This window comes from Cyprinus carpio, chromosome B15 (genome assembly GCF_018340385.1).
Source record: "Cyprinus carpio isolate SPL01 chromosome B15, ASM1834038v1, whole genome shotgun sequence".
Classification (NCBI taxonomy): domain Eukaryota; kingdom Metazoa; phylum Chordata; class Actinopteri; order Cypriniformes; family Cyprinidae; genus Cyprinus; species Cyprinus carpio.
The window spans coordinates 22,402,999-22,429,261 of NC_056611.1; the positions used below are offsets into that span (position 1 = coordinate 22,402,999).

The window sequence follows — 26,263 nt, forward strand, 5'->3', positions numbered from 1 at the left end:
ACCGGTCTTTTGGGGTTTATTCAGAGTTTTACTAAAATAATACATGCACATATATATAGCTAAAGAATATTTGTCACAATTGCGTACATTTAAAAGCATGTTGGTACGTCAGTAAGAGGTCAGGTATTTTCTGTACAATATGACAAAATCGGTGTATAATTTTACAAAATTATTCACAAATACACTAGTTACTGTACTTGTATTATTTGATAAATTTCAAATAATAGTATGCATGCAGATAACAATACAGTTAGTAGGTACCTTTTGTATTTAATCTACCACATGCATTGATTATGGCTGAAAAGTTAGTTTAGTTAGCAAGTTAAAAGGACAGATCTCACAGTTAAATGTATGGAAGACGTCACTGATGCAGGACACTGAATCGTAAACAGTTTGTGAGTAATGTGTCAGAATGAGGTTGTTTGCTGTTGATGTCAGTTAATGTCTTATCTAGTTTTGTTTCTTCATCCTGTTGATTCGCTGGTTCACACACTGTAGACTCCAGTAGACTGCAGAGATTAAGACAAAGGCCTGCGGAAAACAAGAAGATATTGACATTTAAACACCAAATAGGTCAATATTAATAGGCTAAATGTCTTAATTTTTCTTAGTCACATCTCTAGTAATGCATGTTAAAGTTTTCTTGTCATTTTTTGGTATTTATCATATTTTAAAATTTTAATTTGTAATTAAAAAATATGTATATTAATTTGGTAAGTTATAAATAATTACAGGTGGTGTGCAAAAATTTAAATATATGAGAATATAACAATTGATATATTTTAAGATTTTGTTACAATACACCGTGCACTAACTTTATTTTTATAAGTCAAAACCTTATTTGAAGTGATTCATTGTGAGAAACCTAAATGTCACATACCAGGAGAATATACTACATTAAAAAAAAAAGAATGAAAGCCAATAGGTCAAGCATGTGGCCAAAGAATCTCCCATGATGCATTTGGAGTTGGGCTTCACAGAAGCCAATGTGGAAACAGGCCAAAAGTGACAATCTTCCAAAAAGCTGTAACCTTAACTGCACCTCCTTCCTTGGGTTCTAGACCATAAACTTCATCCGACCTCTAAACAGAGTCCAAAATCATATTCTATCTATCAGAACTACCTCTCCAATGGGAAATAACCAGAGTTTCCTCAGGAGCAGCACAGCTGTTTCCCTCTGAGAGAAGAGAGACAAATGAAGGGAAAGGCATGGCCTGTGCTTCCTGACCTCAAGCTACCTGAATCCACCCATCAAATGCCAATGCAATTTTTTCAATGCATGTAGTTTACCCTCATTCAAATAATAATAATAATTATTATTATTAAATGGAGAGTATTGTGCTTAAGTTTTCTGTTTTGCTTTCAAATATTTCTAATCAAATTCTCCTAAAATGGTTTAATTATTAGTTGTGCAACCCACATTAGTTTTATCTTGTGTCGTCAAGTCTTAGGTGAAATATCTTACAATACTACAGTTTTTCTTTGGGGCATTATATGCATTGGATAAAGACTAGAAGCCCTCTATATTTGTGTTTGCATGAAATGGAAGAGATTTAGAAAAAGAATTTCAATGAATATTTGTATGACAAAAGGGATAAAAATACTTTTAAAGACAACACAAATGCTTTTGAGACACTACCTCATTCTATAGTTTCATTCAGAGCTGTACTGCCACCTAAGTCAATTTAATTTAGCAGAGGAACTGTCTCAAATCCTAAAATGCCAAACTGGCAGATATTTCAATAAATTTTGAAAAGAGAGGCTTTTTCTTCTCAGATTTTCCTCTGCAGGCGTATTTTAAGTGAAAAAACACATGAGACGTGTACATTTTGATATAGTATTTTTCCCTTCTTTTTACTGCTCTTGCAGTCTCAGATGACCACTTGTGTCTCTCCTTCTGTCTCCCTCAGCTTTTTTCTCTCTTTTACACATATAAAAGTGATAGAAATAAATACAAAGATACATGCAGAGTTGCAGAAACGAGCAGCACACATTCACACCCGGCTTTAATAAGCAAAGTATTGAGTCTCCGGGGCAGCTGCAGTTTTGGGTCAAAAGCAAACAGGACTAAATCTCTGCTGTCACCTCAGTGATGTATGACTAGCGATGGGGATTTTTCAACATGTGGATGCCTACATGGTGGTAATGCATGCTGCTTCTTAGTTAGATATAAAAAAAATATTAAACAGCACAACCATTTCCAACATTGATAATAATAGGAAATGTCTCTTGAGCACTAAATCAGCATATTAGAATGATTTCTGAAGGATCATGTGACACTGAAAACTGTTAAAAGAAAACAACACAAACAAAAACACTCATAAAAAACACTTTAATGAAGTTTAAGCACTCATCAATGACTCTAACCACAGATTGCAGTAAAGCAGTTCAAGCACTCATCCATGACTCTAAGCTGAGGTGGCAGTGGTGACCCATTACTGAAACCCCCTACTGCTTTTGGCAGTCAAACGAGCGCCAATTCTCTGAAAAGTCTGAAACCCGGTTCGGCCCGGCTCTGAGCGCTTTGATGCCGGGGTGAAGGGCATCGTGGCAGCCTCGTGTGACTCTCACTGGACTTTCTGTAAATCAGTTCAATGGGATTCCTGAGACAAGGCCCAAGATGGATGGGTCTCCTGGGGCTTGTAAGGAACGTTCAGTTCACCATGGCAGCCTGCTTAGCAACCTGAAGCCACTGAAAGCTCCAGAATATATTAGCATTAGGCTTCTTAAATCAGGAGTGGCAATTTTCAAATTGTTACTGATTATGACATTGTAAAATCAAAATACAAATTTTATGTCCCAGATGTGATACGATCACTTGCTCTAGACATGCTGAGCAAGAGATGATGGAAAGGAACTGTTATATTTTCTAGTGGACTGATTACTAAAAAATGTAAAAGCTGTATATTCACTTCCATTCGAAATTTTGGGGATAAAGGATTTTTTTCTCTTTTAATTTTTTAGAAAGAAAGAAATTCATACTTTTATTCAGCAGTGACACTAAATGTTATATAAGATCTGTGTTTCAAATAAATGCTGTTCTTTAAAGGGGTCATACGATGTTGCTAAAAAAAAAAACATTATTTTGTGTATTTTGCGTAATGCAATGTGTTTATGCGGTTTAAGGTTCAAAAAACACATTATTTTCCACCTACTGTACATTATTGTGTCTCCTCTATGCCTTGCCTTTCTGAAATGCGTAGATTTTTACAAAGCTCATCGTTCTGAAAAGTGAGGTGTGCTCTGATTGGCCAGATATCCAGTGCGTTGTGATTGGCCGAATACCTCAAGCGTGTGACAGAAATGTTATGCCTCTTAATACTGTGATGCCGTGTGTCCCGGCACGATGAGACAAAACCAATAAAACCCATTACAAACGAGGCATTTGTTGCATCCAGTGGAGACATAATTACTGATTATAATGACTTACTGTCTTTTTACGCATTGCGTTGTGTATCGTGCCACGTAAACATAAAAACATGTCTGCATTTGTGATCGGAGAAACAACAAACAACAAGCTCTAACAGTTACTCTACACTGCTCAAAACTTGCACTTGAATCATCAGTGGCAAATCCTTTAGATATGAAAACGTACTTACAGGCTGTGTGACAGAAGTGCCAGACTGTCCTTGTACAGTTGGAATTGCTCCACTTTATAGAAACAGACACTGGCATTGTAGGCTACTCTCACAGGAAACAGTCCTTGTCCTCCGCAAAATGCGCTTCACACATCTGAATATTTAGGTTGAACTGTTCTGGAACAGTGTTGTAAATACAACTTAACCACTGATTTCTAGTTGTGTCCTCTTTTGGAAGGCCAAACAAAGTAGCTTCACTTTCACAACGAAACACGCAGTGTCTCCACGATATGGCGCTGGCAGCAACAATACTACTGTGAGAATAAAAGTTATGTCTTCTTTCTTTGCGTGAACATTTGGGTGGCTTTATGCAAATCTTCCCACATCGTGAAGTAAAGATGTGGGGAAGTGTTTGAATGAGCCGTTTTAGGAGGGCGTGGTTGACTCTTAACTTTTATTAAAGAATATCTCTTTGGATTTGAGACTTTAATCTTTGCAACTTTACAGATCTTCTTTATTCACCAAGACCTTGTAACACTCCAAAGAGAAAGGAAAAATTTTAATTGCATCATATGACCCCTTTAAAAACTGTTCTTTCTATTCATCAAAGAAAGCGAAACAATGCATCACAGTTTCCACAAAAATACTAAGCAGCACAACTGTTTTCAACATTAATAATAATAAGAAGAAAAGTTTCTTGAGCAGTAAATTAGCATATTAGATTGATTTTTGAAGGATTATGTGACACTGAAGACTGGAGTAATGACTTCTGAAAATTCAACATTGCATCACAGGAATAAACTACATTTTAAAATATATTAAAATAGAAAACAATAATTTCAGATTTAAATAATATTTTATAATATTACTGTTTTATCTGCATTTCTGACCAAATAGATGCAGGCATGTTAAGTATAAGAATCTGACCCCAAACTTTTGAACGGTACTGTATTAAGTAAAAATAAAATAAAATAAAATAAAATAAAATTCTTTGAAATTTTTTTCTTTTCACTGGACACAAAGCTCTAATGTATCTTTTTCCATGATATCCCCTAAACAATCCACAAACCCTAATTCACTGGTGACACCTGAGAACTAACAGCGGAATCAAATGTCCCCAATCACCTGAAATTCTTGCTAATACCCTTCTTATCAGTCTATTCAGGCTCCAAGCTCCAGAATTCCTCTCCTGTGGTGTGTTGGAGGGTGTCAGGTGCTATGAAAAGATAAGCCAGCGGCGCTGCTGACTGCAGCTTTTGTGTGAAGCTGATCTTGATAATATTATCTTAACCTTTTCTTTCAAAAAAAGTGGGGTGGGTCTTTGCAGCGGTATAATTTTTGTTTCGCCCTTGAGAAATTAGGAGGACAAATGTTAGCTTTGATGGGTGGAAAAACACAGAATGGAAAAAACACAGGCAGAAATGGAAGAACATCGTCCACTTGCTGAAATAAACAGAAGCCGGGATGAGTGAGGAACTGACAGGGCAATTTTTAGCAAATGATAATGTTTCTGAAGGGTTATAATGGCACTGCTGCAAATAGACCAGTCTAAAGGAAAGTTACAGGGAAAGGGAAACTCTTTCCTTGGCCTATTACAACAGAAACACATTAAATCATGTGGAGTCTATGGGTACAGTTCACACGGACACAAAAATATGACGCTACTAAAACTGTCCTGCGGGCATTTCAGCACCTGAGCTCACAGATGCACGCTCACAAAGTTAAACGAGCAATTCAGCTCTTGTGTAAATCTAATCAGTCTTCCAAGGCGAGCTGCAGACGTGTTTAATTGATTCCAGAAACGTTGCTTTTGCGTAGACTGGGATGGTGAGAAGACGAGAGATGGAGGGAGGGATGGAGGGCCGTGAAGAGAGAGGTGGCGCGCTAATGAAAGGTCAGCTGAGATGCACGGCCCACGCTGCAAGTGCCAGATACACACACAGCAATTTTATGGTCAATTGAGCCATGCATCTGGAGTCATACATCACTGAGGCGTGTAGAAAGTCCCATTGCCAGATCCGAAAAACACACACATACACACTCAAACACACATACATCTAGGAAGGAGTTAACACATATACACAGGTCTTATAACACTAGTGGAAATACGTCTATTTCTATCATTTAAGCATCAAAATTTGAGTGAAAAGCTTAATTGAAAAATCTGTTTGCAAGTATTTGATTTATCTCCCTTTGTGCAGCACTTGAGCTGCATGAACTCAATAAGTTTGTGTAAAACCTGATGATAATGTTTTTCAGCATCTTTTGAAAATGATACAAAGAGCGTATTGTGCTTAAATGGAAGCTGGACATCTGTAATAGAGACTATGGTAATGATGTATGTGTCAGTCAAACTTACTTCAATCGGAAAAGCCAACAGAGGCACCAGAGGCTTAATGTAACCAAACCGTTGAAGAGCCATTATCAAAACACATCTCAACATCTCCATTTCAGCTGCATTAGCCCTGAAAGAACGGCATAACAACATTTTATTTTTCTTATTTACAAATTAAATTTTTGTACTGTGCTGTTTAGTATACAGTATATTAATATAATATACATATACTCTGTATATACAGTAATCAGTTTTTAAAACTGGTTCAGTGGTAAAAATGTCAGTTTACCTTAAGCCCAGTTCAAATCAAATCAAATCATATAAAAATCAAAATAAAATACAGGAGAAAAATAAGGGAGATTGTTATAGGAGCTGTACCTCTGATCGATCAGGAAGCCCAAAGAGGTTAGAGAAAGTAATACGTAGGCGGTCAAAAGCAGCACAGTCATCTCAGAAAGTATCTGCAGGTGAAAGATAAGTAATATAGTAATAAAGTATACATAGATAAGTTATATATAAGTGCTGTCAAACGATTAATCATGATTAACCGAATACAATATATAATACATACATGTTTTTATTTAAGAAATGTATGTAATATGTATTTATATGTATAATCTCAAAGGTCTGCAAAGTATCTGTAAGGTATGATTTTGTACTGTGAGGGAACAAAATTTAGGTCATGATTTGAAAAACTTTCTTTCGTCTTACTCAATAATAATAACTCTAACTCAAATAATTTTGCAAGCAACACAGCTGAATAAAAGTGACCTAACAAATTTAGATGTCAGGACAGTTGCGTAATACTATCTTGACGGTCCAAGAACTCAAGGCCAACCATTAGGGAAGTATCATTTATGACTGAATTGGCACACCTCTCTGGCTGGATTTACACTGAAATCATAATCTGGTGATAATTTGCTGCTAATACAAGGAATGATGTTAATGAGGTTTTCTTGACCTTGCTAACACTGCATCATACTCAGCAGCGGTTAAGTCAGGTGACTGACCTCATAACATCTTTGATATGACACCAGCAAACAATTACAGCCTTTTTCCTGTGTGTCACCAGATAGAATCCAGATTCCAGACCTCAGTCCTGAAGCGCTGGCTCATTTTTCAACAATTAACAAACGAGGGGGTGGGGGTTGGATCTATTTTGATTGGTTAATTTTTAAAGCCTTTCCATATCCAGTTTCAAAAATAACAGACTAAGAGGGCAAATGGGAAAAAAAGGGGAAAACCATCAAACAGACAACAAGGTATAAATACACATTTTTACATTATTTATTGCTAAGCCTCAAGGCATCGGTTTGTTATTTTCCTTGGACAAAATGACTGATGCAAAAAGAAGGTTTCCAGGGGCTTGGAAAGCAGTCAGAGCATTTGTATTGGTTGCTGGACCACCAACCGGCTGTTTTATTGGCTGGTGGAGCTAAGGAAAGGGTTTCAGCGGATACTTCTCCGAGAGCCACAACTAGGAGAGCACCGCAGAGGTAGGAATCACAGGAAAACAGGCCGTTTCAATTCAGCAGGGAGGCAGGGTGGGGCCGTGCTTTCTGGCTAACCAAAAATATGCCTGGGGAACATAGACTTCCAAGGATAACGGACAAGGGCAACTGAACATCTCTATGTTTTTAAAAGGGGGGGAGGTTGAAAAATAATAGACAAAGATTACTTCAAAGTATTCTGTCCATACTCAGCCTGTAAAATGCCTTATTATTAGAGGGACATTTAGCATAATGAGAGAGAGACAGAGGCTGATAATAGACATTGTGAAGTAGCATTAACCACACAGCAAATTAAAAGCTTTTAAAGCTCCTGTAGATGACAATGAAAGATGGCATTCAGATGATAGCTTTGACATTTCAGTGGGGCACATTTCTGGGAAAATCAGATGTCGATTTCAACAGTGAAAGTTTAAAAAAACAAGGAAAAAGTACCTACCATTTGATCCATTAATAAGTTGTTATATACATCCAGCAAAAGAAAGAACTGTACAAGCACATAAGCTTGCATCGCAGGGGACCATGTTGGATTGTGAGGCATTTCCTCTCCTGTAATCTGATTGGAGAATGAACAACATTTTGTAGTAAAAAAAAAAGTAAATAAAGCCAATATGATTTGTCAGAGAATCTGAGAATGAGAATCTTCTTTTTTTTTTTTCACCATGCAACAAAAATGGCAATATGTAATTTTCTTTGCTACCACTTGGCAGAATAATAGCGCTATTATATGTTATGGTGTGTGCACACCAAAAGCGAAGTGAATATTGTGTGTTTGTAGCAATCTTGTCTTTTTTGCGTCATTCGCGCACCCAATTTGCATCATTTGCGTCACCCGGTGTGAATTCACATCTATTTGCATCTTTGCATTGACTTTGTATGTAATCTACTCGCGCTATATATATATATATATATATATATATATATATATATATATATATATATATATATATATATATTCCTATGAAACATTTTAGGAGTCGCTTTTTGGCTGATCCAATACTTCCACATTAAATAACAGTACATAAGAAAATTTCATCACTGTTTGGATCCCGACCTAAAATAACTCTGCTTCATACATCAGTGTTTTTGGACATGAAACACCGAGAACTTGATCACTGTTGATTTCCTAAGAATTCCTGAGGCTGTCTCAGCTGCAGACACGTGTGGGTTTTCCTCACACCAGAACTCTGGTGGCTGCACCTCCGCGGTGTTCTGCTTTCCCTCAGAATTCAACACATCCGAGCCGGCCTCCCTCGCTCCTACTCTCCTCCACTCCACAGGAGAAACAACAGGCACACCCCGGTCTGCATCACCGAGGGCCTTTCAAGATATTTATGTCAAATTCCTGCTCTCTCCACATGTTTAGGATCACCAGGGCCCACTTTGAGGTGGCTTTAATCGTAACATGGTGAGAGCGACAGAAAAAGAGGGAGGGACAGGGTTCCTCGGAGTGTGAAACTGCATCTGTTAGTATGTGGCACAGTCAGACGTGTTTCAAAGCAAACCGCCGCTCTCCTGATGAGAAGACTTCAAAACCTTGTCGCAGGCCTGCTGTTTGATCGGGCCCAAAAAAGCTCGCCTTTTTAAAGACAAGTGAAAATGAGCCTATTGTGCTTCAGCCCACAAAGGCGGTTAAGATTCATTTGGCAATGGCGCACACTTGTAAAGCCTGTCTGAAACGTGAGTCTGTTTTTATGTGAGAACTCGGGGAGTCATTTGAGAGACCTTTTTTCCTGTTACAGAAACAGCAGGTAGTAAACGACAAGTAAGGTGAAGAACAAAAGAGTTTCCATTTCTGCACCACTAGAAGATATGGAACAGCTAAAATAATTTCCAACCAGTTTTCCTAAATACTTTCTCCACTTTCCATTGAAATTAGAACTAAAAATAGAACTAACATTTTGAAAAAGTGTTTTTCCACCATGGTGCATAAACTGTTCTTTTATTAAAATAATTTAAACCACTGTTCAAAAGGTTTTAATGTTTTTGAAAGAAGTATATTATGCTCACCAAGGCTGCATTTATTTGATAAAAATACAGTAAAACATTAAAACATTTAATATTACAATTCAAAATAAAAGTTTTCTATTTTACTATATTTTAAAATATCATTTATTTCTGTGATGGCAAAGCTGAATTTTTTTTTTTTTTCATAATCCATCATAAATCATTCTAATAGGCTGATTTATTGCACAAGAAACATTTCTTATAACTATAAATGTTGAAAACAGTTATGTAAAAATATTTTTGTGGAAACTGATAAGTTTTTTCAGAATTCTTTGATTAATAGAAAGTTCAAAAGAACATTTTTTTGAGCGTTCCAGAGTCAAACTCTTCACTGTTGGTGATTAGAAGTATTCATTTGTTTAAAAAAAAAAAAAACTGAACCCAAACTTTTGAATGGTTTTTAAAAACTACAGGAGTTTTCTCTCCATTCCATTCCATTTTAATTTTCTATCCTAGAAATTAAGGAATTTTAAATACATCCTCAATTAATTTCAGAATAGCATGCAGACTACTGTTTTATCAGAATAAGAAACATCTTGATATAATGGAGTAAACAAAACAAAACAAAAAAGGTTCCCCACCTGGGGTATATCAGCAATGTCTCCCAGTCTTGGTTTTCCTGGAGTCCAGCCTGGCCCTTTAAAAATGACGGACAGCTTATTTGAAATTCCTTCAGCTTCCCAGAACCTCTGCCATAGGTACGGGTAATAAAGGAACTTTAGAGAGGAAAGAAAAGAAGAATGAGGCTATAAACTATACATGGCACATGCATCCTTAATATTAAGTGACCTCTTTAATGCTGCATTACCTAAAAACTCTTCAATCAACTATGACAATGAAATACTACTCTTTTGATTTGTATTTTGTTCATTTATTAATTTTTTTTTAAATCACAGTTTATATTTCACCATAAGATAAACATTATTCTTATTCATCATCATCTCACCCTCGCGTCTAAATGCTTTTTGTCACACACATCAGATCACTCTTACTCCAGACCGCCACAGGAGAGCACCGAAAAAATAATCAAACAAAACCTCCATTTGGTTCTGCAGAACTCTTTCGCCTCTCCTGAGCCATATGTTTAAAGTGGAGTAATAATGTTATGGTTACAGCATGGCTTTTCCACTAGCACGGTAATGTGAGGAGAAGCCCAGCTCCCGTTGACTCTGGTCGGATATTTACATCTCTAAAATTAGGCCGGTCTGATACACTAGAGTCCATTATGTGAAACCCTATTCATCTCCAGTGTTGATATTTTCACTAGTCAAGGGTCTTGATAAAATGTGGGGGCAAATTAATTTAAACATTTTGTTTATCAGTGATGTAAACTTTGATTTCATACTGTGATCACTGAGCCCATGTATGTTACAATAATACCATAGGAAAAATCTAACCTTAAAACAGACATTATGCAAAACTTGAATACTTTTTACTCTAAGAAATAAGAAAATAAAGTATTTTACTAAAAATGTAAAATATTACTGTAATATTAGTATTAATATCTCAGTACAAGACAACAAATTAATGAATGAATTAATTATTAAATTAAAAGTAAATACAAAATTCTGACGAACCTCAACAGTCCAGATTTCAAATGTGCTGATTGGGTATGTGAGCCCATAGACAACTTGATCACTTTCAGGAGCGAATGTACCTATGATGGAAAGCAGCAGAGAACATCACATTTTCAAAGTGACTTGCATGTGTGTTCATATGTCACAATTTACAAAAAAGTGCATTACAGATCATTTGTTGAGAAGTAACCGGTCTTTTGGGCTTTATGTGCCATTTTTATTACTCACGACAGTAGGATGACGACATTAAAGGGATACTCCACCACAATTTTTTTTCCTTAATCACTTACCCCCATGTTGTTCCAAATCCGTAAAAGCTCTGTTCGTCTTCGGAACACAATTTAAGATATTTTGGATGAAAACCGGGAAGCCTGCGACTGTCCCATAGACTGCCAAGTAAATACCAGTGTCAAGGTCCATAAAAGGTATGAAAGTCGTCATCAGAATACTCCATCTGCCATCAGACGTGCAATCTGGTTTATATGAAGCGATGGGAACACTTTTTGTAAGCAAAGAAAACAAAAATAACAACTTTATACAATAATTCCTTTGTCAACAGTCTCCTCTGTGTCTCTCCATATCACCGTATGCTCTTCTGTATCATCCACGCCACAAGGATGCGCTGTTTTCTTTCAAATCAAAGCTAAATACACGTAGAAACAGCGCATCCTTGTGGCACGGATGATACAGAAGAGCATACACAGCATACAGTGATATGGAGAGACACAGAGGAGACTGTTGACAAAGGAATTGTTGAATAAAAGTCGTTATTTTTGTTTTCTTCGCTTACAAAAAATGTTCCCGTCGCTTCATATAACACAGATTGCACGTCTGATGGCAGATGGAGTATTCTGATGATGACTTTCATACCTTTTCTGGACCTTAACACTGCTATTTACTTGGCAGTCTATGGGAAGATCGAAGGCCTCCCGGTTTTCATCCAAAATATCTTAAATTGTGTTCCAAAGACGAACGGAGCTTTTACGGGTTGGGAACGACATGGGGGTAAGTGATTAATAACAACAATTTTATTATTAAAACAAGTATCCCTTTAAATAATAGGGAAAGAGAGTTTAATGGATGCTTGTGCTGCTAGGGCTCATTTCCATTCATTTTCAGACAACAACTATTGGTTGACATTTTACTTACCAAACATCCTGTCCCATATAATCAGAATTCCTGCATAATTCTTATCGATGCAATATGGATTTCGCCCTGTGAATTCATGGTCAGATGTTACTGATTCACTTCATACATAATCACTGGTCATTATGGCATCTCTGTTAACAGGTGTGAAATATTTTTCCTTAGTTTAAGGGTATAGCCAGTATTAACAGTGTCACTTAAGTCACATGAAAAGATCTCAATGACAATACATGCTTAGCTTTTGACCCACATTGATAAACTGAGCAATACCAATGCGCTATGGGGAACAGTGCAATGCAACTCTATTGTCAAAGATAATAATGCTTACCATGATGAACTCTGTGGTGGCTGGGAGTATTTAGGATCCACTCTAGAGGTCCAAGATCTTTGACCAGCTAGTGACAGAAACACATGGTCACAGATTATAGTCTTACAAAACCTTCAAGTTACAAACAGGATGCAAAGTGCCATAAAATATGATAAAAGTAGTGCATGTGACTTGTGTGCTAAATTCCAAGTCTTCTGAAGTCATATGATAATTTTATTATAGCAAAATATGACAGTATTCACTTTTGTGTTCTACAGAAGAAATAAAGTCATACAGGTTTAGAATGACTTTATTGTAAGTAAATGATGACAGAAATTTCATTTTTTGGTGAACTCTCCCTTTAACCTCACTAATAACTATTTCCTTTCATGCACGAAGGGGCAACAGCAACAGGTCGTTCCTATATACAGTATGTAAACCACAGACAAAACACCAAAAGATAAATGATCATGGGTTAGCCCACTGTCCTCTTTTGACATTTTTCATATGGACAGGCAGACCGAATCTTAATATTAGTCTTACATACAGCTTGTGATTAATTTTCCCTATTGAGTGCCTTGTCTTTGTCTTGGCTTCAAACGCTGAAGAAATGTGCTCTTCAGGGATTGTGGAACCTTGACTGGTTCAGATGTTCACAAATGTACTTGGAGACATCATTAATACATAGTGTTTTCTTATCTGATGAGCTCGGTCGAAATTCTGCTAACTACGGAAAGAGAAAGGTGGCCAGATTTCCAGATGGAAAGAGCAATATTTATAGATTGGAAGTAAAACAAACATTACATTGGATTAGAAGACGCATATAGAAGCCAATGCGCCTCATTAATATGCGTGTGTGTCACTGAACAAGCTTTATTGCCAGTTAAATGCACATATACACATGCCGTGCCTTATTTTACCAGGATATAAACATCCATTTGAGCTTGATGAAGCATATATCGCAGGTGTTAGAGCCGACCATCAGGATTTTTTACTCAAGTACTTGATTTCTGACGTCTGCAAAATGGGAACAGCTCAGCGTAAGTGAGTGCCATATTTCAGTGGGCCATTATTTTCATGTAATGAGAGATCTGGCAACAGCTGAATTTTATCTTAAAAGAAAAGAGCTCCCTCACAATTTAACTCGCGTTCTAATGTTGGATGAGGACTGGGAATTCGATGCCAATAAATTACACGACATCAAAAAAAGCCTATAAAGGGAGCATAAATTATACCCTTCAGAAAACTGGAGACGTGAAGACTGTTTTCTCTAATAGAGCTCTACAAGATGGAAGTGATTCCAAATCCATTTCCCAAATGATCCCCGAATGTAAAGCCTATACTGAAAGCCATTTAAATGGCAAATGTAAAGCTTCTGTTTGGAATATTTCATAAAATCTCAAAATCTCATTACTTTTGATAGGCTGAGAACCACAGAACGGGCAAAACTACAAATGGTTAGAGTTTTGAAAATGGCTACACATACTATGAAACGGTTTAAAATCAAGAAATTGCTTATAATATGTTACTAAAAGATTAAAAATAGCACTAAAATGTGCTAAACAATTAGTAGAGACAAATCTCACAGTACCTCAGTATGAATCCAGAATTGATAGAGCAGGTTCAACTGTATGTGCACTGCAAAAACTGACGGAGGGACCGCCAGCGCCAACGGAAGGTAAAACGCCTGATAAAACACATAAAATATTATCACTTCATAATAGGCCATAAGCTACACCGTTAGAGCTCATTAACTAATGATCTATCATGTATCATGCCAAAATTATCACAGATTAATTAGTGAGATGCAGGTACTTCATACCCATGAGGAAAACTGCACTGTGACAGACTGGCGTAGTGCTGTCGACAGATTGTAGTATTCAGAACTGTGGTGAACCTGATGGGCAGCCCACAGGATGTTAAACTCTGAAACAACAAAAAGAGAGACAGATACATGATAAGCAGCAATGAAAGAGACTAATTTATATCTTTTGGCTTTAGGCATTTTTTATTCGCAAATGCTCCACATTTAACCTTTGCTGGTTCTGGTGCTATATTAAATCTCTTGCTCTTCCTGGACTATTTAGACAGCAACTGTTCTGTAATTTACTGGTCCTCAAAAAAAATTATATGTTTTTTATATATATATATATATATATATATATATATATATATATATATATATATATAGGAGAAAGAAAAAAAAGGAAAGGGACCATCTTTTTGGGCAGTAAGATTTGTCTCCATCTTTCTGAATATCTTCCAGGAGAAAGAAAAATTAACCCCAAATACAATGAAACTCCAAATGTTTAAGGGAAGAGCTTTAATGATGAGAACCTATGCCACAGAAAAGAATTTTCCATCATGCCTGAAGACCATTGTCTGCTCAGACACAGAGACTTTGTTCTTTTCTCAAGAATACAGGGATAAACCTCCCTTAAGTCTCAATAATATTCTGATCCCTCGATACGGCTTGAGTTCCTCCTTCAGCGGAAGTCTACGGAATTGCCTAAGCAAGCACCTCTAATGAGTTTGCAAACACTGTCAAATCTCTTTAGGATTTTTCTCTGAGATAGTCGAAGGCCTTGTGTAAGTGTGAGGTCCATCAAATCTACGAGTTGGTGAAGTTCCCGATGAAATGCTGCGATCCAGCTAACAAAACACACCGTAGTGAGAGTGCAAGAACGAAACCTTCCTCTCTGGCAGTGGGGCTCTGCTGAGAAGTTAAAATCACCAGGCCAGCAAAGTGAGCAGTCTAAAAGCTTTCCATTGAGAAATCAACATCAACCTGTCCACTTAATCCAGATAACAGAACCAGGGAAGTGATGCTATGTTTTTACTTACACACTTTTTATTTTCAATGCATTTTAAGTGCAATGCAATTATATATAAATAATAATAAAAAATAAAAAAAAGTTACAATAAAAGTGTAATTTTACTTGCATCACAAAACAAAATTGCTAACAAAATGACATGAAAATGTGGTTTCTCTAAACATTCCCCCTTGCTATTGGTTGAACAAACAGATAGTCCCGCCCCAAACTAACACCACTGGTTGTTCTGACTGATTATTTTTAGTTGTCTTTGCATTTCACCCTGATATAGAAGTATTCTACATTAAAAACATATACAATTCAGCTTTAAATTCCAAAGTTTAGGTGAAGTATTGCATAAGCTAATACTACTTTTTTTGTAAATGACACTCTTTAGAGCTTTCTGCTTCAAATCAAGAGATGAAATGAGAGTTTTTGTTCAAAACACACCCGCAGAGCTCCAGTCATAGCTTGAGAGTGTGTGAGCCCATGCTTTCACCTCCTAGGGCAGAGCAGTGTAAGATTGATGTGGGGTGTCACCGGTAGGAAGTATGTTCAGCTAGGCCTCATTGCAATCCATGTCCTCGTGCGCCGACCTCGGCTGGAAGCCGCATAGTTTGGCAGGCAGTATTCAGAGGGGAAGAGCTTTAATGATGAGAACCTATGCCACAGAAAAGACTTTCCCATCATGCCTGAAGACCATGGTCTGCTCAGACATGGAGACTATGTTCTTTTCTCAAGAATACAGGGATAAACAGCAAGGTTGCAGAAAAAGCACTGTGTACTATAAATGGATATAAAAGTATTAGTTTGGTCTCAACACTTAAAGAGAGATAACATCTGTAACAACTGTAGTTAATTCAGAGTCACAATCATAATTTGCTACTTTGTTAGAGTGGGATAAATAATAATAATAATAATAAAATAATAATATAAATAATGCTAAAATAATAAAATACATATATTTTAATATTCATTTATTATTATTATTATTATTATTATTATTATTATTATATTTTAATATTCATTCTGTGCTACACAGATTTTTGTCCAATCAATATTATAATAATAATAATAAGTATTATTATTATTACTATTATTATTATTATTATTATTATTATTATTATTATTATTATTATTATTATTATTATTGATCGAATACAAATCTTTGTAGCACAGAAATGGGTCAAAATGATCAATAATATAATACAAAAAGGGTAAAAAAAAAAAAAAATACAACTGGCATATATAGTAGATGACCTCAAAGCTAATATTACCTTGGGCCTGTTTCATAAAACAAGTTTACCAAATAAGCAAGGCTTATTTCAGTTAGTCAGATTTATTTTGAACCAAATCAACTGACAATAATTCAGACTAACAGAAATAAACCTGGCTTATTTGGTAAACTTGTTTTATGAAACAGGCCCCTGGACTAAAATTTTAATGATTATATTTTATTATATATTATTATTATTGTATATCATATTTTAAAATATAAGAAATGATTACAAGAATAAAAATAAATATATAATAAATAAATAAAAACAATAAAAATAAATAAAAATGTTTGTCCAGGTATATTAGCTTTGAGGTCATATATATGCTAATTCTATTTAGCAGTTCTTGTCCTTTTTGCATGATATTATTGATCATTTTAATTGAACAAAAATCTTTGTAGCACAGAATGAGTCTTCAAAATTGTCAATATCATGCAAAAAGTTAAAAATTTCTTTATTTATTCATTGCATTTGTTTGTTTGTAATCATTTATGATATTTCCATACATTTTGTGATTTTTTTTCTTTAAATAAAAAAAATAAAAAAAAACTGCTAATGCCATACTCCCTCCACATTTATAGTAGGGCTGGGCGATATATCTAACGATATGATCATGCGCATCTAGTCAGTAAATCTGGTTCCCTGATTACCGATAAATCGCCATCACCTGCTTTCAAATGGAGCGGCATTTAATAGACAGAGCCGTAGATCACTGACAAGCTACGCAATATCATGTTCATTATCGCAGATGTATCGCCTTCGATAATCAACGCGATATTGCGTAGCTTGTCAGTGATCTACGGCTCTGTCTATTACATGCCGCTCCATTTGAAAATGGCGGTGATACGATTTAGCGCTAATCAGGGAACCGGCTTTACTGACTAGATGCGCATGATTATATTGTTAGATATATCGCCCAGCCCTAATTTATAGTACTTCTTAGTCACGGTTGCCAGGTTGATGTGGTTACTAGGATTACTAGGAGCACTTGGTGCACTTGGATATTTACAGGTCCAAGGCAAAATATTCTCAGTTTTACATATATTTTAATAACAACAAAATTCAACTTAAAGTTCAGGATCTATTGTTCTTAAATCGCTCTTATCTATAAACTCTGGTTTGAATGCAAAGTACAGGAACAGAAATGTACAGACTCACTTGCAGTTACAGTACCATAAGTCACAGTACATCTCTAACAGAAGATATGAATTGGGTGAGATGCATTTACACAAGGTGAAGTAAAAAAACAACAAAAAAACACACATAATAACACCATTCATCACAACACACAACATAAAAAATACTACAGAAAAAACATTAAAAAAACGAAACAATCAAATCAATCTACCTACAAACAAACATGTTAATGTATTTTTAATGTGCTAAACATTTGCACTTTCAAAAACCTAATTATAAAACTTTAAAGGACCAAGAACACTTGGCAGTCAAGCTGTTTTCATCACATGCACTAAATAATGAGTTTTCCCTTTTTATCTAACATGTGAATACCCCCTCACTTCTAGTGCCACCCTCAGACTCGCTCCTACATGATGCCACGGACCTCGCTGAGACTCAACATGGTGAGAGACTGCATGCCATGTCACTCAGATTATCAATGAACTGTGAACGTCTGGGCAGAGCGGACAAGCTGTCGGTGAACAAGAGAGGCCAACACAAACAGTCAGCCGAAGCAACCAAACCTATGTCTGTCACCACAACTCTTCACAATGTCTTCGCTCACAGTCAAAACTGCTGCTGGAGACATTTGTAAAAAGAATGGTATATTTCAAATGACACCACACATGAATAATCATGGCTGATATTCAGCAAAAAACAGTGCGTTTGTTAATTGTTAATAAACAGTAGATTAATTCTGAGCATTAAACTGCATACCAATTTACATTTTAAGGTACAGTCACACAGGAGCTATAAATACTATTAAAGTGTGAGAACTAACTTGTGCTAGTCTACAGATGCGCGTGCCTTCGGCAAATCATTCGCATGACTGCTGTCAAAATAATTGACATGGCCAATCAAATCAAAGTTGGCAGGGTTTCCTGTTCACAGAAGCAGAGCGCAAAGCGTCAGGTTAATGTTAAAAGAGAGCAAGGTAAGATGGAAGCTGCAAATGATTTAATATTAGTCAGCTGTTTTATGATAATTATGATCTCCCCAAGTTTGGAGAGATAGAGAGATTAAAGAGTTAATTATATGACAGAATTTTGGGTGAACTAAATATAAAAAATAGATATAGTAAGTCCCGTATACTTTTTTATACATTCCCCAAGAGTGAATCAAACATATTTTATTACTAAAGGTATGATGAATCACTTGAATGACTGACTCAGTAACTCACTCATAAAGATAGTATAATATACATTGTGAAATTTTCATGTATTTTCTTAACATATTTTATTACTAAAGGTAATGATTACTTGTTTATGTTGAGTAACCGCTCTGACAGATTCAATGAGTTTAAAGAGCCATTACACTAATTTAACTTGTGAATTCTGTTTGAATGATTCATTAAAGGGCTAGCTGGTAAGAACTGTTGAATCACACTACACTAGCTGTGATGTATGTTTTTGTTTCACTAAAAAGAACTGGTTTAAATAAGTCATTTGTTTTTTAATCAGATTACACTGACTGCGCAGTATGTTATTACTTTTAAGCCTGCAAGAAAAACACAAAGTAAATGTTTTTTTCTCACCATAAATTGGCAAAACACTGCCTTTTTTATCATACAATATGCAATTCGGACTCAAACACAGATAAAATGGCAACTTTTGCCATGTGGTTGTAAATTCATCAGTGGGGTCTGCCACTGAAATTCAGTGTAGGAAACACTGGCATACAGTAAATTATCGATCTTGGTATTTTAAGAATAGATATAAAAATCAAGTTCAAACAAAGCTTGAGATTAATTATACAAATATTTTTAACTAGACCTACTTCACACATGGCATATGGTGAAGGTAGACTTCTATCCTGAATGATAAAATATTTGACACAGCAAGAGACATCCCTCAGACTCACTTGGTCTGGCCTCGTCCAAAAATCACATACACACACTCGCCTACAAACACAAACGGCTGATTTGCTGGACATTGTTGATATTATTGCAGGGTCCCGGAGGCGCTCGTTTGAGCCCTGGCTCTACATCCTGACCGGTTTGATTCTTTTGTACGCCCTCCAACCTGCACGGCCGGGGACTTCCAGAGGCAGAAGAAGATTTATGAAGCCCCCGTGGCCTGGGGTTAAACCCCGCTGCCTTCCACCAAGAGGATTCCTTTTCAAAACAATAACATCCAGTCCCGGCCTCCTTTGGGACGGCCCGCAGCGGTGTTGACGCGATGTGTTTGTCTTGACAACTGCCGCCGTCTGCATAAACGCTAAACGTGTGCCACTACTGTATCCTGAACCTGATATTGAGAGGCTCCATATGTAAACATATGTACTACTGCTACTGGGAAAAGCTGCCTATCTTTCCTTTTTATGACTTTCTGATTCCAGTTACAAATAAAAAAAAATGTTCAAATAAAGCCAAACCTCTGTACTGTGCAACCTTCCTCTGTGCTACTTTACAAGGTTACATCAGATATAATATTTGCTAATTTTGCCCCAAGCATATCCAATGATGACAGCCACAAAATGACATTTCTAACATGATCAAAGTTTAGTTTTGTAAAACACAGTTGTTCAAGTGTACAGTTTCCCACTGTAAAACATTGAACGGGGTAAGGTGATAAAGAATGTAACATTACTTACTGCCTTCCATAACTTGTTTATAATTTCTCTTCGGCTTTATGACCCTCCCTACCCCCTGTCTAAACCTATAACATCTAACCTCAACCAAACCTCAAACTACAGTAGAAAGAATGACACTACTGCTCGAGTGTCTTAGAAAACCAGACAATATCCTCATCCTAGTACAGACCAAACGTTTCCCAAAGTCTCATTATTCAAATATCTTTTTGTGACTCTAATGAATGAAAAGGGGAGGGAATTAGGGACTTGAAATGCATGTTGCTTTACGAAATTTGGGCTTACAAGAGGGTCTCTTGATCCAAAAACCTGCAGGACTTGTAATTAATCTAAAGACGTCATGCTACACATCTTTGAGGAACAGAATGCAACCTTCGGCCAAACTAATCACCAAAACTAAGGTTATTTAAGCGAGTCTGCCATTAAAAGCACTCCAATCTGAGAGCATTACTGTAGGAAAATCAATCTTCTGAAACTTTAGGGGATGCAATGAAACATTTACTGAACAAAACCTGGGAAAAAAACATGAAATTTGGGGGGGGGTGTACTAATAAAAATTAATCACAATTTAAAGCAACACCTTACCCAAAAAAAGCTTACACACCCTCAGGCTATCCAAAGTCATCAGAGGAAATTTATCATTACATCACTTGCTGACCTATGCAGTGAAAGGGTGCAGTAAGAACAGCTGATAAAACATTAACAGCTGATTAACATAAATTAAAGTCTTGTGAAGAGAAAAGCTGTATGTCTGTAATAAACAAATCCATCATTAAAATACTTAAAACCACTTCTTCCTGCTAAAATACAAGTCCTCTATCATCCTCTGACTTGTCTGATTTAGGAGAGAAATGCGAACAGATCAAGCACAATATATAAGCAGAAACAGTCCAATTATAAAGAAATATAAAAGAAAAATTTTGATGTGAGAGGACAACAGAGAAAGGACTTTTTCACTGGAAGAACTGTTATTATGAACTACAGACTTGCATTTTGGCCAGAAGTGACAGTTTAAGTTAAAACGCCTAACGCCTAAAATTTGTTTCTTACAAACATGCAGTTTTCACGTCAAAAAATGTTAATTGGATAACTTGTGGATTAGTGTGATGTTTTTATCAGCTGTTAGGACTCTCATTCTCAGAATGTCTTTGTATTTTTTCAAAATCCCAAAACTTTTCCAGGTTTAAATTACAGCAGATCCTCAATCCCAGATTTTCAATGTGGTCTCAGACTTCTGGAGCCCACCGTACATCTTTCATTGCTCATGACTCATGCCCTAATGCAACAGCAGCCACCGTGGCCTTCCTGTCAAAAGCCCATCGGGTTTCTTCAGAGGGCTGAGCTGAGGTTTTGGTGGAGCTCTTTGGAAATATAGCATATGGGGACCAGAATCACTGTTGGTCTGCCTCCACGAGTGCGAGAGAGCAAACTGAGCTACCACTGCTGTCAGCGAGCCGGCCGCATTCAATCTCACTACGTTATATTTAATTTCAAGAACACTGAAATGTCAGCTGCATAATCAAAATGGCAACAAATATGTGTTTGTTTAATGCAAAAGTACTTCTGTAGACAGTGCAATTGACCATATTTCCTATTGCACATTGGGGACCGCAGCTATTTTAATACACTTCTCTGTCTGTCTACGGATTAAAAAAAAAAAAAATCTTAAAATGCGTAAAAGGATCCAGAAGACCATTAACCTAGTCCGGGCTAAGCCATAAACCTCGTCTGGCCCATGTTGCCAAAACCGACCGTGCGGTCGGAAAGCCAGCCCTGCTACACTGGAGTGTGGCATCACTATAGAGGAAGACATGGAAAGGCCAAACACCACCAAGAGTCACAATAAAGGTTTGCAGGCAACTGGAAAATAAGGCAACATGTGGAAAAAATGCGACAGAGAATGACAGAAGAGAGCAGAATGAACGCATGCAAATATCTCACACTGAAGCAGATGCCTGGACAACATCAAAAGCCACCAAAACCATAGCCTTTGATTTATGAGGATATGAATTTCTAACAATATTAAATGGCTACTTCAGACAAGGAAAAACACCTACTTTACAAACTGGTCTTAAATTTGAGCTTGAATTTAGTTTTAAATGTCATTCAAGACAGCTGTGTAGCATTACAAATTTTAAATGCTACAGATATTATATAACAGATATTACAGGCATTTTAACAGATCCCTGCATGCCTATATTATCAAAAAAGGGATTTTTTCTACTTTTAGGTTCTTAACTGAAAATGAAATTAATAAAAACAATCAAAAATTGTTCCGATTTTACAATGGCACTAATTAGGGTCAGTATAGTTTTATAGTGGTTATATTTCTACAGTTATGCCCCTAAAATTGTTTTCTCATGCTAGAACAAAGATTTATAGCTTACAAGTCCCAAAAGAATAGAGCTTTAGAGCTTTTTTAGAGCTTTGCGCACCAACTGAACCAAAACTGAGTATGAAAACTATTCAAGGATCATTAGCTAAAACTTAAGACCGCCTGCTGTAAACCTCTCAAGTCAGTGGTCAGAAGTGAAATCTGAAATAACAAAGGCGGACATGTGGTTTAGTCAAAGAGCTGGTGCAGGTTTTTAGTCATCAAATAATCAATAACATATTTTACATGCAATGTCAATAAAAAAATAAATGTTTTAAAAAGGTTTCTATATATTTGTTTTGCATTTTAATGTGGTAAATTACCATTTTTACTACTAATAACACTTTCTTAAAATATAAATAATTATTAAATAATATTAATAGTTTACCCAAAAATTACAATTTCACCACCCTCAGGCCATCTAAGATGTAGATGAGTGTGTTTCTTCATGTGAGCAAATGTTGAGAAATTTGGTTTTAAATCACTTGATCCTCTACAGTGAATGGGTGCCGTCAGAATGAGAGTCCACAAATTGTATAAAAGCATCACAATAGCACTTACTTTGTAATGAACAAATCCATCAAGAAGACGTTTTTAACTTCAAACTGTTGCTTCCATAATATTCATTTCCCCTAATGAAAGAGTCATCTAGAATGAATTATGAGTGAAATATGCACAGATCAACCATTGTTTACAAGCAATACTAAACAAATATGTTGGTGGAGACTGATGTGAGAGGACAACAGGTGATGGACTTTTTCATAGGAGAAAGCATTATTATGAATCAGAGATTATGGATTCTGATGGCACTGCAGAGGATCTGTTGGAGAGCAAGTGATGCAATTTTTAATTTTCTAAATCTGCTCTGATGAAGAAACAAACTCATCTACATCTTGGATAGATAAGGGAGAGTTTTGGGTGAAAGATTCCTTAACATAAAGGAAAAATTAAAAAAAAAATATTATCCCTAGGTTATTGTAAATATTAAGTCATCTTAAATATCCCCAAAATCATCTCAAAACTTTCATTACTATTGTCTGTCATCATACACTCTGTCTAAGTTTGCAACAACTGTCTAATGCTGGTTGCAACAACTAAAATAAAGCATGACCAGATAAGTCCAATTCATTAACAAATGAAGATCTCAGATTCTTTTCTCAGCAATATTCTCTGGTTGTAAAGGTACTACAACTGTAACTATAAAAAAAGAAAGGCCATTATGTCTGGGTCTTTTATGAATTATAACCATACAATATCCAAAAGAAGTCATCTCGGACAGCGATGGAACAAAAAACTAGACAAATAATTTCCTCTGAGTTCAAAAAGAACAAATTGGGCACAGGAGACCTCTGACAAAAATGACATTTCCGACTCGGGAACAGGAACCCGGGACAATGGAAAACATGACACAACAGCCACAAGCACCTCATCACTTTATTTAGGGGTCCAAGTGAAGTCTGGAAGGATGTAATTTAAAAAACGTCCTGCCATCATATCAGCATTAAATCTCAAATGGATGGAATTGGTGTAGCATATGGTAAGCATACTTCAGAAGCAAAGGGCAGTAGCTTGTTTTTACCTTTTCACTCGGAAGAAGCTGAAGTCAATGCCCTGGCCTCTGCATCACAGTGTAGATGTTTACTTGTGTAATAGAAGAGGACATGGGGCAAATTATTGAGCAATGCACATTTGAGACAACGAAACAGCCTGTAAAATTGTATTTTGGTAAACCAAAACTAGGATTACGCTTTTTTTTCTCTTCCAGCATACTGCAGAGCTGCTTCCAAAGACAAGATCCAATGTCTCAAGACAGAAAACTGTTGAGAAGCAGATTTACAGTCTATGGTAACAAAGTATGTTTACTGGCAATGCTGTTCTGCGACGGCTGCTATTGAAGAAAGAAGAAAAACACCACAGCACTCAAAGATTACAGCTGTGACAATGTTATCCTCTGTTTGGACACATGTCTCAGGGCTCTCTGCCTGAACTCTCATGCTACGCAAACATAAGTGTCTTTTGCAATCGCCTACTTCTTGACAGATGGATATTTCAAATGCGCAGCCAGATGAAGCATTTCACCTAAGATGCATTTTCCACATCTGGATAGCCGATAGATTATACTGTATATAAATGTGTTTACTGAAATATGGAAAATAAAAATCCTATAGAGTCTGAGGTAAATCAAAAACAGTCATCGGTTACTTGCATTTCCAAGTTATGAACTCGCAAACGTAGCAAGACATACGATCCTTGAGGGTCAAAACAACATTATTACGGAACTAAACCAGCCATTATGACAATAACTTAAAACTAACATTTGAACATATGACTTCAGAATCAAATAACGTTTCCAGAACATTTAAACATAACCAAAAGCTATTTTATGCATGACAATGAAAAATTCTGGACCCAAATGTGGGCTAGAAGCAAGTTTCAAGGGACGGCAAGAGTATCAGTGAATTATGACCTAAATTTTGGTCTGTTTTTCACAAAAAAATTTTTATTTTTTTTGTCCTTATATCACTAGTTCCTATTCCAGTTGGAACTGAAAGGTGTAAAAATGCTATTAGTACTATATTAAAGCATCAAATAAATGTTTTAAATAATAATTAAAATTCACAAGAAGAAAGTAGCACATCCTGTAAAAATGGGAATGTTACGATGTTCCATTTTTACATTCGGCAAACTCCTTTAAAGCAGATGGATGGATATAATAGCAGCGAATTTGGCAGGACATTCACATACCGTGGGCAAATCGATGGAACCAGTAGTATCCCATGTCCACACCGAAAAACGCAAGCCACCACGTCCAAGCTGAATCCCAGGGAAGCTCCAATAAACGGAAGTTGTTCCAGACATAAATATAAGATGACAGTTCCAAACTTCTCATCATGAGCTGAGAAAGACAGCAAAAGAGCTGAATTAAGTTACACCAGTAGAGCCCATCAGCAGATAAACAAGCCTATTTGATGGAAACTGCATGAGTAAAACATGAAATAACATTAGATTTGTTCTCAGTTTCTTTCTGTGCTCAAAACAAAGCATAATCTCCTTGTAAGGTCAAGTGTCATCTGATATAGCGTATGACTATCGACAAAATCAGGTTTTGAAATCTAAGACTTTCTTATGTTTCGTAACTATAGACATTTGAAGGACCTGTTGGAAAGTTGTTGTCAACTCACTGAGGCAGACGGGACATCATGCCTGCGGACAAAGACGTGATGAAGTCGTTTATCTTGATGCGAGGGCCATCTGTCTTTAGCCATCCCAACACAATCTCCAATAATATCAAACCAGTGAAATATGGTGTGGCCTACAACACAGAAAAATCATAAATCCGGCTGTGAATGAAAATAAGAATAACAGTGTCCCTAACTTTAAATATTGTGTTCATACTCTTCCCTAACCTTGTAGTACATCTGATGGAAATGTTTAAAGGCTGCATCTTAATATAAAAGATTGAGTCAAGTTTTGCAAATGTAACAGCCCTAAAAGTGCATGTCAAACTAAGCATAAATATTCAACACACTAGGCATCTGTTAGCAAATAATGTCCTTCCTTTGTGTAAGTATGTGG

General features: G+C 36.3%; 1 protein-coding gene across 2 annotated transcripts in view; it reads right to left on the reverse strand.

The window, feature by feature from the left end:
- The window catches only part of agmo (alkylglycerol monooxygenase), a 29,635-nt gene continuing 3,372 nt past the window's right edge, over positions 1 to 26,263 (reverse strand). The window contains exons 2-13 of one of the 2 annotated variants that reach the window (XM_042739832.1): positions 25,874 to 26,000; positions 25,433 to 25,588; positions 14,281 to 14,384; positions 14,050 to 14,145; positions 12,480 to 12,546; positions 12,155 to 12,220; positions 11,006 to 11,085; positions 10,010 to 10,144; positions 7,861 to 7,977; positions 6,292 to 6,374; positions 5,938 to 6,043; positions 1 to 531 (exon numbers count right to left, since the gene is read on the reverse strand). In XM_042739832.1, coding sequence (XP_042595766.1) covers positions 451 to 531; positions 5,938 to 6,043; positions 6,292 to 6,374; positions 7,861 to 7,977; positions 10,010 to 10,144; positions 11,006 to 11,085; positions 12,155 to 12,220; positions 12,480 to 12,546; positions 14,050 to 14,145; positions 14,281 to 14,384; positions 25,433 to 25,588; positions 25,874 to 26,000 — 1,218 coding nt within the window. In that variant the 3' untranslated portion in view covers positions 1 to 450. Of the gene's footprint in view, positions 532 to 5,937; positions 6,044 to 6,291; positions 6,375 to 7,860; positions 7,978 to 10,009; positions 10,145 to 11,005; positions 11,086 to 12,154; positions 12,221 to 12,479; positions 12,547 to 14,049; positions 14,146 to 14,280; positions 14,385 to 25,432; positions 25,589 to 25,868; positions 26,001 to 26,263 lie in introns of both variants that reach the window. The other variant, XM_042739833.1, reaches the window with a different exon arrangement.